Below are 16,517 nucleotides of genomic sequence, written 5' to 3'. Positions count from 1 at the left end.
CATGTAGTTTAGGAATTATACTTTCCTCATGTCCACTATGAGAACTGCAGCTTTCAAACACGGAAGTCATAGTGTTGTTTATGTATTCCCTTGTCCATTGTCCATTTACAGAACACCTTTATTTGTGAATGGTTCACAATGTGGCATTAAAATTTAACTTTAGTCAGAAAATTAAGTCCTGCTAGATCACTTCAGGCTGGCCCCTTCAGCAAGTATAGCTATGCAAAACAGTAAAAAAAAGTGCCTATACTGTTTAAAATCCAGTAATAAACTGTCTCCTCTTGCTCTGCACATGCTTAGTTGCTCAAAATTTTTCGCTACTGTGCTGAATTTGTAGAGAACGATCTGCTGACAGCCTAAAGATGTAATGCTACTGAGGGGCTCTGGACTTCAGATAAATGGCAGCCTCCAGGAAGAAGAAACAGGAACAATTCTGAAGGCAATTTACAACACAAAAAGCAAACAAAAATTCCCAGCTCACTTACCAGCCAGCGTGCAACAAACCAAATTGACCCTGTGTAACCGTTTATGTTAAAAGCAAGGGGTTTACTTTGCAGACATTTGCAAATGTATGCGTAAGATGCAGTGGCCACATCATTGGTAAGTGAGCTGGGAATTTTTATTTGTTTTTTGACATGCACTGCCCTTCCATGTGCTCCTTGCTGCAAAGGCTAGTAACAGTATCTCACAAAAGTGAGTACACCCCTCACATTTTTGTAAATATTTTGTTATATCTTTTCATGTGACAACACTAAAGAAATTACACTTTGCTACAATGTAAAGTAGTGATTGTACATCTTGTATAACAGTATACATTTGCTGTACCCTAAAAATAACTCAACACACAGCCATTAATATCTAAACCACTGGCAAGAAACATGAGTACACCCCTAAGTCAAAATGTCCAAATTAGACCCCCAAGTGTCAATATTTTGTGTGACCACCATTATTTTCCAGCACTGCCTTAACCCTCTTGGGCATGGAGTTCACCAGAGCTTCACAGGTTGCCACTGGAGTCCTCTTTTACTCATCCCTGATGACACCACAGAGCTGGTGGATGTTAGAGACCTTGCACTCCACCACCTTCCATTTGATGATGCCCCACAGATGCTCAATAGGGTTTTGATCTGGAAACCTGCTTGGCCAGTCCATCACCCTTACCCTCAGCTTCTTTAGCAAGGCAGTGGTAATCTTGGAGGTGTGTTTGGGATTGTTATAATGTTGTAATACTGCCCTGCGGCCCAGTCTCCGAAGGGAGGGGATCGTGCTCTGCTTCAGTATGTCACAGTACATGTTGGCATTCATGGTTCCCTCAATGAACTGTAGCTCCCCAGTGCCAGCAGCACGTATGCAGCCCCAGACCATGACACTTCCAGTCATGATTGACTGTAGGCATGACACACTTGACTTTGTTCTCCTTACCTGGTTCCACCACACACTCTTGACACCATCCGAACCAAATAGGTTTATCTTGGTCTCATCAGACCACAGGACATGGTTCCGGTAATCCATGTCCTTAATCTGCTTGTCTTCAGTAAACTGTTTGCGGGCTTTCTTGTGCATCATCTTTAGAAGTGGCTTCCTTCTGGGACAACAGCCATGCAGACCCATATGATGCAGTGTGCGGCGTATGGTCTAAGCACTGATAGGCTGACCCCCACCCCTTCAACCTCTGCACCAATGCTGGCAGCACTCATACATCTATTTCCCAAAGACAACCTCTAGATATGATGCTGAGCACATACACTCAGCTTCTTTGGTCAACCATGGCGAGGCCTGTTCTGAGTGGCACCTGTCCTGTTAAACCACTGTATGGTCTTGCCCACCGTGCTGCAGCTCAGTTTTAGGGTCTTGGCAATCTTCTTATAGCCTAGGACACCTTAATGTAGAGCAACAATTATTTTTTTCAGATCCTCAGAGAGTTCTTTGCCACGAGGTACCATATTGAACTTCCAGTAACCAGTATGAGTGAATGAAAGCGATAACACCAAATTTAACACACCTGCTCCCCATTCACACTTGAGACCTTGTAACATTAACGAGTCACATGACAACGGGGGGAGAGAAAATGGCTAATTGGGCCCAATTTGGGCATTTTAACTTAGGGGTGTACTCACTTTTGTTGCCAGTGGAAACCTGTGAAGCTCTGGTGAACTCCATGCCCAAGAGGGTTAAGGCAGAGTTGGAAAATAATGGTGACCACACAAAATATTGACACTTGGGGCCCAATTTGGACATTTTGACTTAGGGGTGTACCCATTTTTGTTGTCAGCAATTTAGACGTTAATGGCTGTGTGTTGAGTTATTTTGAGGGGACAGCAAATTTACACTGTTATACAAGCTGTATGCTCACTACTTTACATTGTAGCAAAGTGTCATTTTTTCAGTGTTGTCAAATGAAAATATATAATAAAACATTTACAAAAATGTGAGGGGTGTACTCACTTTTGTGAGATACTGTATATGTTGGGGTGGTTGCCATTTGTTGTGTGGTTGGTGAATTGGTGCGGTGATGCACTGGATACCTTTGATACTATTGTGCTTTTGCTGGAGTGTCTAGTGCATCCCTGTACCTTAAAGGAGGGGTGGTCTCCCTTCAGGCATACCTGCCCTTAATCTAACCATTCTTATATATGTGTTTGAACATGTAAAATTCTCAAAATTATAGAGTTAGCACTGCAGTATACTGGGTTCCATGATGTGGCCGCTGCAGTTCATGCATATATTTGTAAATGTGTGTAAACTAAACCCTTTGTTTTTAACATGAAGTATTAGACAGGGTCAGTTTGGTTTGTTGCAGGCTGGCAAGTGAGCAAGGAATTTTTGTTTGTTTTTTTGACACGTGTTTTGCTCTTCCATGTGCTCCTTGCTGCAAAGGCGAGTTATAGGTTGGGACGGTTGCCATTTGTTTGTATAATTTACAGCACACACTGATTTTGGTAGCATAATTGCTAATGTAGAATGTATGTTCCTTGCGAAAGAAAATTATTTTTAGCAAGTTGTTATGGATAAAGTTCCACTTTAATTAATAAAAAAATATACTATAATGGTTATTTAAATCATTTCAAAATGTTTATAAGATTACATAGCTCACAGACAGGTATTAGTGTCTGAGTACATATATTTTTTTTATATAATGTAGAATATTTGATCAATAAATAAAGATGTTATCTCTATGGCTTTTCAAATTTCAATGACATAATGTCTGTTAATACCTGTTAAAATAAACCTTGCAGGGACATTGGTTAGTAATTATTACCAGAAGTGTAGAACACTTGAAGGTTAAAAACTATTATACCTATCATAATTATTATATATAATTTATGTTATCCTTTAATATCATTTAACCCGGTTACTTAATTGTAACTAGTTATTTTTTGATGTTTGAGATTTCTAATCTACTATATATTTACTTTTTAGGTATTGTTTATCCATTCTTCCCTCGGATTGGCCGGTATAATCTAAACTTTCATGAGGCCCAACAAGCCTGTCAAGATCAGGATTCTATAATTGCCTCCTTTGATCAGTTGTATGATGGGTGGAGGTCTGGACTTGATTGGTGTAATGCAGGTTGGCTAAGTGATGGATCAGTGCAATACCCAATCACAAACCCTAGAGAACCATGTGGTGGTAAAAACACAGTCCCTGGAGTTCGAAACTATGGATATAGAGACAAAGACAAAGGCAGATATGATGTCTTCTGTTTCACATCAAATTTTAAAGGTAGCATTTCTTTATACGTACTTGTTAGCTAAATGTTTTTTGGAAAGTCACATGTATGGTTGCTGCTTTCCTAGATAGTTATATGAGAGGCTGACTGTGGCCTGGATGCCAGGTTAATTTAGACTTCACAGCTTAGTAATTTAGTGAACCGCATTTCATTACTTTTTTTTTTTTTTCTGTTACTTTCTTAAAGGCAAGATTTTGACCTCATTATCTGATATATGAAACATACTTTCTTCAGAACAGCATGGAGAAATGATGAAAAGGGAATTATATTTTCTCGTCTTTTATATTCACCTGTTGAAAACTGCTATAGCTCTCATCTAAGAAGCAGGGACCTTAGCATGGGATGATGAAGATGGCAATAGAAGTGCAGCCTCAGACAATCCAGTCGGTTAATTGAAGCATTTTAGCAATACATCAGTAAGAAAACTCTAGCCAGTTTTCACAGCAAGGTCTACATATTGTTGTTGTTAGAGCCCAAGTTTACAAACCTGTGATGTACTAACTTTGTGGTTTGTCAGTTAACCTATCAATTAGTAAATCACAAAATAGTAAAGAAAGGAAGACTACTGGAAAATATACAACTTCATTTTAAAGTAATTCATCTTCAAACACTTCTACAGGGAAAAGAAAATGAGCACACATTTTGACTTACTGCCCATAATATGCAGACAGATTTACTACATTGTTTTAATAAATGAAAGCTAAAACCCGATTGGTTTTTGGGAAAAACTTCAGTTTGCTGCACATTTCAACTTTACAATTTAACCTACAGTCTCATAATGAAATAATTATACATACCAGGTCAAAGTAACATGTCTTGTCTACACTACACCAAAAGACTGCCATATTCCTAACATTTAAACATCAATAATACCTAATGCCTAAATATTTAATCCATTCTATATTTCTAACATGAAATTATTTATTACAATGCATTTCATTAAATAGCAGATAGCTTATCACAAAATATGTGATACTGTAATTAATTGATAAGACGATGTTATTTCTAAGAGCATTTGACAGAACACAGATTTCTGGCACTAGAAAATGCTAATGGGAATTTAAATGCTGGTTTCCATGGCGGCTATTTTCTTTTCAATCCTCGTCAGACTTTCATTTAAGGGCTTATGTTCACGGAGATTAGGAAAAGAGTTGAAAACAACTATCGAAGATAATATATCTGTATTTTGGACCAGCTCTTGCAGTGCGTACAATGAATTACAAGAAGAGCTTACAGACACAGTGGGACTGCACACAATAAAGTGTGTTATCATGTCAGTGCCAAGGCAGTAGAAGATACAGTAACTTTTCTAAGGTCAAAATGTTGGATTCACACAAGCTGTTCAGTATTGGAAAAAAATTATCCCACAAGCTAATCAGTATTGGAATAACATCACTGCTACAAAATTAATAACTCTAGTTTCCCCTTTAGCAACAGTGATGTTATTCCAATACTTCTACTAGTAACTATGCCCTATGAAACTGTTTCTATACACTGTTACACAGATACATATGAAGGCAGAGTGGGACCCTAGGCAAGGTAGCAACTCCCCCACCCCTCCAATCCCTTTGAGTGACATTGATAAGGATTGCAATAAGTACAGAGATGTCTCCCATTTACAATGAATTTGGAAAGTATTCATAGCACTTCACTTTTTCCACATTTTGTTATGTTACAGCCTTATTCCTAAACGGATTGCATAAATTATTTTTCTCAACATTCCGCAAACAATACCCCATAATGACAATGTGAAATACTTTAATTTTTTTAAATCTTTGCAAATTTATTAAAAATAAAAAACAAAAAAATTCACATGTACATAAATATTCACAGCTTTTTCCATGACACTCAAAATTGAGCTCAGATGCATTCTGATTCCAGTGATCATCTTTGAGATGTTTCTACAACTTGATTGGAGTCACCTTGTGGTAATCTCAGTTGATTGGACAAGATTTGGAAAGGCACACACCTGTCTAAATAAGGCCTCACATTTAAAAGGGTTTTGCAGAGCTAAAACCAAGCCATGGAGTCCAAGGAATTGTCTGTAGACCTCCGAGACAGGATTGTATGGAGGCACAGATCTGGGGAAGGGTACAGAAAACATTCTACAGTATTGAGGGTCCCAATGAGCACAGTGGCATCCATCACCCATAAATGTGAGAAATTTGGAACCATCAGCACTCTTGCTAGAGTGGGCCACCCTGCCAAACTAAGTGTTTGTGATAGAAGGGCCTTAGTCAGGGAGATGACCAAAAACCCAATAGTCATTCTGACAGAGCTCCAGCGTTTCTCTATGGAGAGAGGAGAACCTTCCAGAAGAACAACCATCTCTGCAGCACTCCATCAATCAGGCCTGTATGGTAGAGTTGCCAGAAGGAAGACACTTCTCAGTAAAAGGCACATGGCAGCCTGCCTGGAGTTTGCCAAAAGGCACCTGAAGGACTCTTAGACCATGAGAAACAAAATTCTCTTCTCTGATTAAACAAAGATTGAACTTTTTTGCCTGAATGGCAAGCGTCGTGTTTTGAGGAAACCAGGCACCGCTCATCGCTTGGCCAATACCCTCCCTAAAGTGAAGCATGGCAGTGGCAGCATCATTGGGGACTAGTCAGGATTGAGGGAAAGATGAATACAGTAATGTGCAGAGACATCCTTGACAAAAACCTGCTCCAGAGCCCTCTGGACCTCAGACTGAGGCGAAGGTTCATCTTCTAACAGGACAATGACCCTAAGCACACAGCCAAGTTAACAAAGAAGTAGCTACAAGACAACTCTGTGAATGTCCTTGAGTGTCCCAGCCAGAGCCCAGACATGAAGCCGATTGAATATCTCTGGATAGATCTGAAAATGGCTGTGCACCTATGATCCCCATCCAACCTGATGGAGTTTGAGAGGTCCTTCAAAGAAGAATGGGAGAAACTGACCAAAAATAGATGTACCAAGCTTGTAGCATCATACTCAAAAAGACTTGAGGCTGCATTTGGTGCCAAAGGCGCTTCAACAAAGTATTGAGCAAAGGCTGTGAATACTTATGTACATGTGATTTTTTCTTTTTAATAAATATGCAAAGATTTCAAACAAACGTCTTTCACAGTGTCATTATGGGGTATTGTTTGTAGAATTTTAAGGAAAATAATGAATTTAATCAATTTTTAAATAAAGCTGTAACATAACAAAATGTAAAAAAAGTTAAGCGCTGTGAATACTTTCCGGATTCACTGTACATTGTCTGTACTGGCATACCCCCCCCCCCCCCGAATAGACACCGTTTTGCTTTGTCTTTGAAGGTCACTTTGCAGTATACCAAGGAAGCATCAAAAACATCTGTAGTGTATGAATGTGCTTTACTAAACAAAATGCTATGCATACAATTGTAGGAAACATAATACACAACAATCTGAGAATTACACAATGTGCATACAAATTCAAAGGCAGAAGCTATTTATCCATTCTAGCAAGTGAGCATGGAACAATGTATGCTATAGGGAATATACTAAGAGTTATTTTACTTGGGTTGTAGATTTAGTGTCATCCCCAGATAAAGTTCATTATTTTAGGTTTCATCTTTTCCAGACTGCTCTTTGCTTCTCAAAGTCATTTAAAACTTCTGGTGCTACTTTTTGCTCAGCACATGTCCAAGTCCTTTTTTTCAAAAGGGTGCCAGGAAACCAGACCACACAGGGATTCAGGTAAAATAAAGCAGTTTATTGGAGCAAACAACAATAAACGCACAGTAAAAGTGAAGAAATGAGAGCAGGAACAAGCCGGGATCAAGTCCAGAAGTGGCCAGTCATCCAATCCAGGGTCGAATCCAGAAGCGTGTAGTCTATTGATGCGGGGTCATCTTCCGATGCAGGGTTGAAAGCCAGAAGAGTCATCAGCCAAGCCAGGTCATACAAGGAGGAACACGGAGAACAGAAAACTGCTAGCAGAGATGCACCTTGGAGCACAAATGCAAGGGCAGGGACTGCAACTCATCAGGTGATAGATATAGTCGGGTGTGCAAGGGCAGGGACTGCAACCCATCAGGTGATAGATATAGTAAGGTGTGCAGCATTATCACTGTGCGACACCAAGGCAGCAGGCAAGTGATGATGCATTTAAAGTTTATAAGAGGCAGCAGTCTGCACATGTCCAAGATGGCTGCCAACAGGAGGGCAAGGTAAGACCTTGACAGTACCTTCCCCTCAACAGCCCCTCCTCCACGGAGCAAAGAACAGTTTCTGAGGAAAGCGAGGATGGAAAGTGCAGAGAAGGGCGGGAGCATGAACATTAGCTAAGGGAACCCAGGAGCGCTCCTCAGGACCATAACTCTTCCAGTGCACCAGGTATTGAATCTGACCTCGGAACAAATGAGAATCCAAGATGCTGCTAACCTCATACTTCTCATGATTTCCCACAGGAATGGGATGAGGGTGAGGAAGTGAAGGAGTATAGCAACTGCAAACCAATGACTTCAAAAGTGATACGTGAAAGACATTGAAGATACGAATGCCAGGGGGAAGACCAAGGGCACAGGCCATAGGGTTGACCTTATGGAGGATGCGAAAAGGCCCAACAAAACAGGGTGCCAGTTTTGGAGTGGGCACCCTGAGGTTGAGCCTATGGGTCAACAACCACCCCCTCTCCCTGACCTGGTATGAAGGAGCAGATACACATCTCTGGTCTGCCTGGAGCTTCTGAAGCTGTGCAGAGACCCGTATAGAATCTTAAATCTGCACCCAAGAGAGATGAAAAGCATGAAGATGATCCTCCACAACCGTGATGTCCTATATCGAGAATGACTCGGGCAACACAGCGGGTTGGAACCCATAATTGCCCATGAAAAAAGACATTCAAAAAGACGAGTTGATGGCAGAGTTCCTGGCAATCTCCGCCCAGGGTAGCAGATCAACCAACTGTCCTGATGATCAGAGATATAACAGCAGAGAAATTGCTCCAGAGCTTGATTGGAACACTCAGTGGCACAATTGGACTGCGGGTGGTAGACCGAGGAGAAGGAGAGTCAAATACCCAACTGGGAACAAAAGGCGCGTCAGAACCTGGAGACAAACTGGCTCCCACGGTCCGAGATAATCTTCTTAGGCATCCTGTGTAAATAGAAGACCTCCCTGGCAAACAGTGAGGCAAGCTACTGAGCAGTAGGCATCGGCTTAATTGGAACACAGTGGCACATTTTGGAGAACTGGTTGACAACAATGAGGGTAACCATGTAACCTCAAGGAGCAGAAAGTTCCACAATAAAATCCATGGCTAGGTGAGGCCAGGCATGCTCCCCATTGGAAATGGGATGTAGTAGGCCAAAGGGAAAGTGCCGAGGAGATTTGTTCTGGGCACAGACTGAACAAGCAGCCACATACGCAGCAACATCAGTGGTGAGAGATGGCCACCAGAAGTGACAGGAAATAGCCCAGGACATCTGGTTCTTACCAGGATGACCGGCAGTCTTGGAATTGTGGTATGTGCGCAACAATCTGATGCGCAACCCCTCAGGTACAAAACATTTGCCAGCAGGTCTCTCTGTGGAAGCATCAGGTTGGGCAGCCAAGATCTGTTTCCCAAGAGGAGAGGTTAAGTTGATGCCGATGGTAGCCAGGACATGATCTGAAGGTATGACCGTTGTCGGCACAGAGTTATCCCTGGACAACTCAGAATACTGGCGAGACAAGGCCTCAGCCTTAACATTTTTGGATCTGGGCAAATAGGAGATCACATACTGTAGTTAAAATGAGACAAGAATAAAGCCCATCTGGCCTAATGGGATGTGAGCCTCTTGGCCTCCGAGGCACAGATCTCATGATTGGTGAGAATGAGAACTGGAACCACAGAATCTTCGAGCAAGTGTCTTCACTCTTTGAGATCCAGGATAATGGCCAAGAGCTTTCTGTCTCCAATATCATAGTAGCTCTCAGCTGGAGACAGCTTCTTGGAGTAGAACCCACAAGGAAGTATGGGTCCATCAGATATCCGACGCTGAGACAGGAGGGCGCCTACACCCATCTCAGATGCATCCACCTCTAGGACAAAGGGCAAACCAGGATTGAGATGAGACAGAATGGGAGCTGAAGTGAAAGCAGACAAGAGGGCCTCGAAAGCTTGGGTGGCAGCAGGCATCCAGTTGTGGGAATCGCTGCCCTCCTTGGTCAGATCTGAGATAGGTTCGGCCAAAGAGGAAAAGTTTTCTGATAAATTTCCAATAATTGTTGACAAACCCAAGGAAACACTGAATGGAGTCCACCGCGACGAGGCCATTGTAGAACAGCCCAAACTTTCTGAGGGTCCATGGAGAAATCTTTAGCAGAAATGATGTAGCCCAAGAAGGCAACCTGAGGCTGGTGAAATTCACATTTCTCAAGCTTACAGAAAAGCCCATTCTCACATAACAATTGCAGCACCCGTCTGACATCCAGGTAGTGTGATCCCATGGAGTCCGAGTAAATCAGGATGTAGTTCAAGTAGACTACCACGCATTGCTGCAACATATCATGAAAGACATCACTGATGAACTCCTGGAAGACAGCGGGGGCATTGCAAAAGCCAAAGGGCATCACCAGAGATTCCTAGTGCCCAGTTCTGGTATTAAACGCGATCTTCCACTCGTCGCCCTCCTTGATCCTTACAAGGAAATACACAGCCCTTAGGTCAAACTTGGTAGAGACCGTTGCTCCCTTGAGGCGGTAGAACAATTTAGTGATCAACGGAATTGGGTATGCATTCTTGACCATGATGTGATTGGGGCCCCTATAATCAATGTAAGGTCTCAACTCTACCCCCTTTTTCTTTACGAAGAAAAAAACGCCCCCCCGGAGTAGTGGACTTGCGAATGTGCCCCTGGGCAAGTACATCCTTAACATACTCCTCCATGGCCTTATTCTCCGCAACGAGAGAGGATAAACCCTGCCATGAGGGGGAATGGCACCAGGTTGCAAATCCCAGCACGCACCTTGTCAAATACATCTTGATACTCACGATATTCAGTAGGCAACACTGAATCCAAGGAGTTACAAAGTACCTTAATAGGCCCATGGATACAAACAGCGCAGTGCTGTAGAGGATCTTGACCGACTGCCAATCAAAGGTCGGATTGTGTTTCTGAAGCCAAGGGTACCCCAAAATATTTGAGTGGTGTGGGGGCAAAATAACTTGGAAACAGGTTGACTTCCTGTGAACAGCCCCTATCGCCATATCAACCCAAACAGTCTCGTGATTACATGTGACGGTTGCAGAGGTCTGTCATCAATTGCCTCGATAACTAGTCATCAATTGACTCGATAAGAACACGAGGCTGCAAGGGTATGGAATCTGCAGTAGCAAATGTACTGTCAATAAAATAACCGCCAGCACCGGAGTCTGCCAAAGCCTGAGTAACCACCAAAACCGATACCCAGGAAAGGACAACTAGCAGTTTATCTTTATGGGAAGGACAAGGAAATTCCACCTAAGATCTGCCCCTGACAGGACCTTAGATGCAAGAATTTTCTGGATGGGCCGGACAAGATTTTCAGGAAATGCCCATCAAGACCGCACTACAGGCACCGGCCTTCCCCCCTCCTAAAGGCTCAGCCTTGGAAAGGTGAGTAAACCCCAGCTGCATGGGTTCACAGCCAGATGCACCATCCCCAGTAGACATGGGAGGTGAAGGAGGAATGGGGGAGAAAGAAAACTTAGGAGCCAATCTGGTAGGAGGCCTCTGCAGGTACTCCTTAAATGATGGTCTCTCCCTGAGCCTGGTATCGATCAAAATTAGAAAGGAAATGAGAGCCCTGAGCTCAACAGGGAGATCCCTGGCTGCAATCTTATCCTTCAATACATTGGAGAGACCATGAGAGAAGACAACCACCAGAGCCTTATTATTCCAGCCCCCCCCCCCCCCCTCTGCTTTTAGGGTAAGAAATTCAATGGCATACTCGGCAATGATTTATATACCCTGCTGAATGGACAGGAGCAGCTTTGCAGTAGAGGCAGAGCGAGCAGGCACATTGAATACCCTACGAAAGGAGGCAACAAGACTTGGGTAATCGAGTATCACAGGATTATCATTCTCTCATAAGTAATTCGCCCAGGCCAAGGCCTTGTCCGAGATCAACAAGATTAGGAAGCCCACCTTGAACCTGTCAGAAGGAAATGCCTGAAGAACCATCTCATAATAAACGGCCACTTGGTTTAGGAAGCCACGGCACTGACTCGGTTCAGCCCATCGTGTTACGGAAGTGGGGCTGAACCAGTCATCCCTCTGGTAACAGCCACTCCAGCTGGAACTGGACCAGGAGCGGCAATAGGAGCAGCAGCAGGTGCAACAATAGGGGGTACCGCTGGCCTAGCAGCACCGTCTGCAAGCAATGTCTGCAACTCCTGAACAAACTGACCCAAAAGGTGATCTTGTTGATTGAGCCTGGTAACCAGCATGGGGAGCATAGGATCACCTGCATGTCAGGATTCGTGGCCCTTGCATACTGTCAGGGTAAAAGGAAACCAGACCACATGGGGATGCAGGTAAAATAAAGCAGTTTTTTTTTCGGAGCAAACAACAATAAATGCACAGCAAGAGTGAAGAAGTGGGAGCAGGAACAAGCCGGGGTCAAATCCAGAAACGGGTAGTCATCAAAGCTAAGGTCGAGTCCAAAAGCATGTAGTCTACCAATGACGGGTCGTCTGTCGATGCAGGATCGAGAGGCAGGAGAATCATCAGCCAAGCCAGGTCATACACGGAGGAGCACGGAGAACAGAAGACTGCTAGCAAAGATGCACCTTGGAGCACAAACGCAAGGCCAAAAACTGCAACCCGTCAGGTGATAGATATGGTCAGGCATGCAGCATCATCTCTGTGTGACAACCAGGCAGCTGGCAAGTAATGATTCAATCAGAGTTTACAGCAGTCTGCGCATGGCCAAGATGGCCGCCAACAGGGGAGCAAGGTAAGACCTTGACACTTTGTTCCCTTATCCTACTTCCTGCCAACATCACTTCCTGTTCCAAAAATTCTACGAAAGCAGATTGGTAAATTAGCATATAAATAGACAAAGTCCAGGTTCTAGACATAATACATTGTTACTTAAATATTAATACATATATTTATGATTTAAAAATCACTAAAATAGCCATAGCAACACAGACACCAACTGCTTGTGTGCATCGTCCCTTATGGAGTACAGCTTTGCCTAATTGACTGATTTTCCTGGTTTACTTAAGAAGTATGAACGATATAGCTGGTCCACTTGAGCATCCATCAGGCCCTAGGTATTTGCTTCAGTTTCCTTTTGAATAGTCTGGTTATGCTGTCATGAAAGCTAATTCTTTTCTATAGGTTATTGTGAGTAGGAAAGAACATATCTGTTTGGGTTTTGAACACAGCAGCTTTGCAATTCTTGCTTGAAGTTTGACAATTGTATGGCATACCCCATTGAAGTCTGTGGTCGGTGAAGGAATGAACTGTAGTAAATATTGAACATTGTTCTCAAATGGGTGCATTTTACTGAAAGAGATCCCAATAAGCATTTTAAAATGAATTGTAATCGATGAGGAGCATTTTTCTGAAATGTGTTTTTGACAAACAATATATGACTTTATTTTTATTCCTAGGTCGTTTCTATTACCTAATACATCCAGTGAAGCTGACTTATGATGAAGCTGTACAAGCCTGTATCAATGATGGTGCTCAGATCGCTAAAGTAGGCCAGATGTATGCAGCATGGAAGCTACTTGGCTATGATCGCTGTGATGGAGGATGGTTGGCTGATGGTAGTGTTCGTTACCCAATCTCAAAACCACGACGACGCTGTAGTCCCAATGAAGCAGCTGTGCGCTTTGTTGGTTTCCCAGATAAAAAACACAAGCTATACGGTGTTTATTGTTATAAAGCATAGAACTATAGCAACCTGAGAACACCCACCAGTATTAACAAAGTAATTGAAAGAAAAAAAGGGAAAGTTGTATTTTGAAAGTGAACTCATGCAAGCTATAAAAAACTGTGATAAACCTTTTTACTTACTGTAAAAACATTGTCATACAATTATGTCATTGGCTTTCTTTTGTTTTGTTTTTTTTTATGACACTTCTTCAAGTTACAATTTAAAAAAAATATATTTTAAATGAAAGCGTAATGGTTACACAGTAATACCAAACCATATCTAGTAGTTTAATGAATGGGGCATGCCATAGCTTGATGATTGCTTCATCTTTACTGAGGAAAGTAAGATAACTCCAAATAGAAGTGTATAAAAAAAAATGTAAAAGTTTATACAATGATATTTTAAAATGCACTGCAGAAAGTAGATCATCGGGTTCAATTTAGGTGCTGGCAGTGTCTGCTTATGCATAATAGGACAGCTAATATAAAACAATAGTATATAAACTGTATTTGCTTTGAACTTGGTTTGTTTTAATATTATAAAGCAATGGAAAAAAAAAAAAAAAAAAACAGTGATGTCATTAGAAGCACAGCAAAAATCTTAGCAGTTAAACTGTATTTTTTATTGTGTATGAAACATTGATGAATGTTTGCATAATTAATGAATGAACCCTTTTTTGTTTTTAATTCAGTTCAATGACGCCTAAAAAGTGTTGAGTTACAGTTACAGTTGGCAAACTTTCATGGATTAGTTAAACAGCAGTGGCTGTTTGTTAAGAGATATATAGCATTTACTCAGGGCAGTTATTCCATGTGAACTGCTGGACAGAACAAACACATACTCAAAATGATATAGCAAAGTTTATTATATGTTAGTCTTTAATTATTATTGTCTTTAATAATATATATTTAATATTTTTCATATTTAGAATTCATGAGAAATTATTGAAAATGAGCACAGCTTCCAGTTAACCCCAATTATACAATACATGTTTTTCCTCAACTCTAACAGCACAGGTCTAACTACACAGTAGGTCAACAATAAACATACATTATACGTATAAATAACAGATATATAATTTATATGTATACATTCAAAAGCCTACAAAATTAGAATGAAAAATATATAAAGGGCACAATTACAGTCATCACTTGATCCTCCCCAATGTCAGTGGTGTATTATTTTAGAATATTGTTGTAGTATGTCAAATTTTGTTGAGCATGTAATGCACAAGAGAGTATGCAATGTTTTTTTTTCTTTTGTCACTGAAATTTCTTTCTAGAAGCACACTTTCCATTTTGATTTCATTTTATTTATAAATGTATCCCTAACATTTCAGTGAATAACTAGGTAAGAATATATAACTGATCTGCTTTCTTCCAGCTCTCAAAAGTATTGCAAAAATACTCTTAGTTGTATAATATTGCCCTTAACGTGCAGCTTGTGTTTTTTGTGAGTCATTTTAAAAGCATCTGATGGAAACTTTAAGTTTACTGAATGTATGTATAATGCAACTAACAAATATCCAACATACTGTAAGCATGCAGAATATTAACTTGATATCTTAAAAAAAAAAAAAATCACCATAGGTCCATATTTAAAAAGCCAGCTTTACTGAAGTTTAAAAAATAGAAACACATGCCAAGGCATATATTAAGGATTCATGAAGTTGGGTAATGTTTTAACAATTGGTAAAATATGGAACTAAATTCTCAAACTACAGAGTACATTTTCTCTTGCAGCTATGTAAAGCACAAATTAATGTTTAATCTAAAAAATCTAGTAAATAAACATAGGATGTATTGCTAATAATTCAGGCATAACAGATTCCATCACATTTCTATTTTGTTTATATACAGTGCATCCGGAAAGAATTCATAGCACTTCACTTTTCCACATTTTGTTGTGTTACATCCTTATTCCAAAATGGATTAAATTCATTATTGTCCTTAAAATTCTACAAACAATACCCCATAATGACAACATGAAAGAAGTTTGTTTGAAATCTTTGAAAATGTATTAAAATACAAAATGAAACAAATCACATGTACATAAATATTCACGGCCTTTGCTCAATATTTTATTGAACCACCTTTGCCACCAATTACAGCCTCAGGTATTTTTGAGTATGATGCTGCAAGCTTGGCACACCTAGTTTTGGGCAGTTTCTCTGCCTGGGCCACTGTCTAATCCTGTCTCGGAGGTCTACAGGCAATTCCTTGGACTTCATGGCTTGGCTTGTGCTCTGCCATGCACTGTTAGCTGTGGGACCTTATATAGACAGGTGTGTGTCTTTCCAAATCATGTCCAATCAACTGAATATACCACAGGTGGACTCCAATCAAGTTGTAGAAACATCTTAAGGATGATCAGTGGAAACAGGATGCACCTGAGCCCAATTTTAAGTGTCACAGCAAAGGCTGTGTATATTTATGTACATGTGATATATATTTTTTTTTTTTAATACGTTTGCAAAGTTTTCAATCAAACTTCTTTCACATTGTCATTAAGGGGTATTGTTTGTGGAGTTTTGAGGGAAATAATGAATTTAATCTATTTTGGAATAAGGCTGTAACATAACAAAATGTGAAAAAAGTGAATCACTGTGAATACTTTCTGGATGCACTCTATGTTAAAAAAGAGTAAAAATAAACTATTTTAGTAGCAACATGTTTTTTTAGACAGTGTTGCTGGTGTTACACAATTTTCAGTATAGCTTTACTAGAAGATTTGTTTAACTAAATCTTGTGATGGTGATAAAGCAGTCAAACCAACAGAGTCACCTTACAATGTCCTCCTAATTTCCCTCGGATTTCTTGTTTTAATATACAAATTGTAATTTAAGCCTGAAAGTCAGAGCTTTTGCATGCCCCACCCATCCCTCAGTACAATGTGTATGCTTTATTGGCCAATAGTAGGCTCTTACTTTGCATTGTCAG

The 16,517-nt window shown here is 40.7% G+C and overlaps 1 protein-coding gene across 2 annotated transcripts in view; it reads left to right on the top strand.

Annotated features, from left to right (window-relative positions):
• Nucleotides 1–13,763, top strand: part of HAPLN1 (hyaluronan and proteoglycan link protein 1) — a 169,711-nt gene extending 155,948 nt beyond the window's left edge. Inside the window, exons 4-5 of one of the 2 annotated variants that reach the window (XM_082243913.1) lie at nt 3,421–3,723; nt 13,310–13,763. In XM_082243913.1, coding sequence (XP_082100039.1) covers nt 3,421–3,723; nt 13,310–13,593 — 587 coding nt within the window. In that variant the 3' untranslated portion in view covers nt 13,594–13,763. The remainder of the gene's footprint in view (nt 1–3,420; nt 3,724–13,309) is intronic. The other variant, XM_082243912.1, reaches the window with a different exon arrangement.
• The last annotated feature ends 2,754 nt before the right edge of the window (nt 13,764–16,517 follow it).

This window comes from Pelophylax lessonae (assembly GCF_965119305.1).
Source record: "Pelophylax lessonae genome assembly, chromosome: 1".
Lineage (NCBI taxonomy): Eukaryota > Metazoa > Chordata > Amphibia > Anura > Ranidae > Pelophylax > Pelophylax lessonae.
The sequence above is the reverse complement of the archived record's forward strand: the minus strand, read 5'-3'. Positions and strand labels throughout refer to the sequence as shown.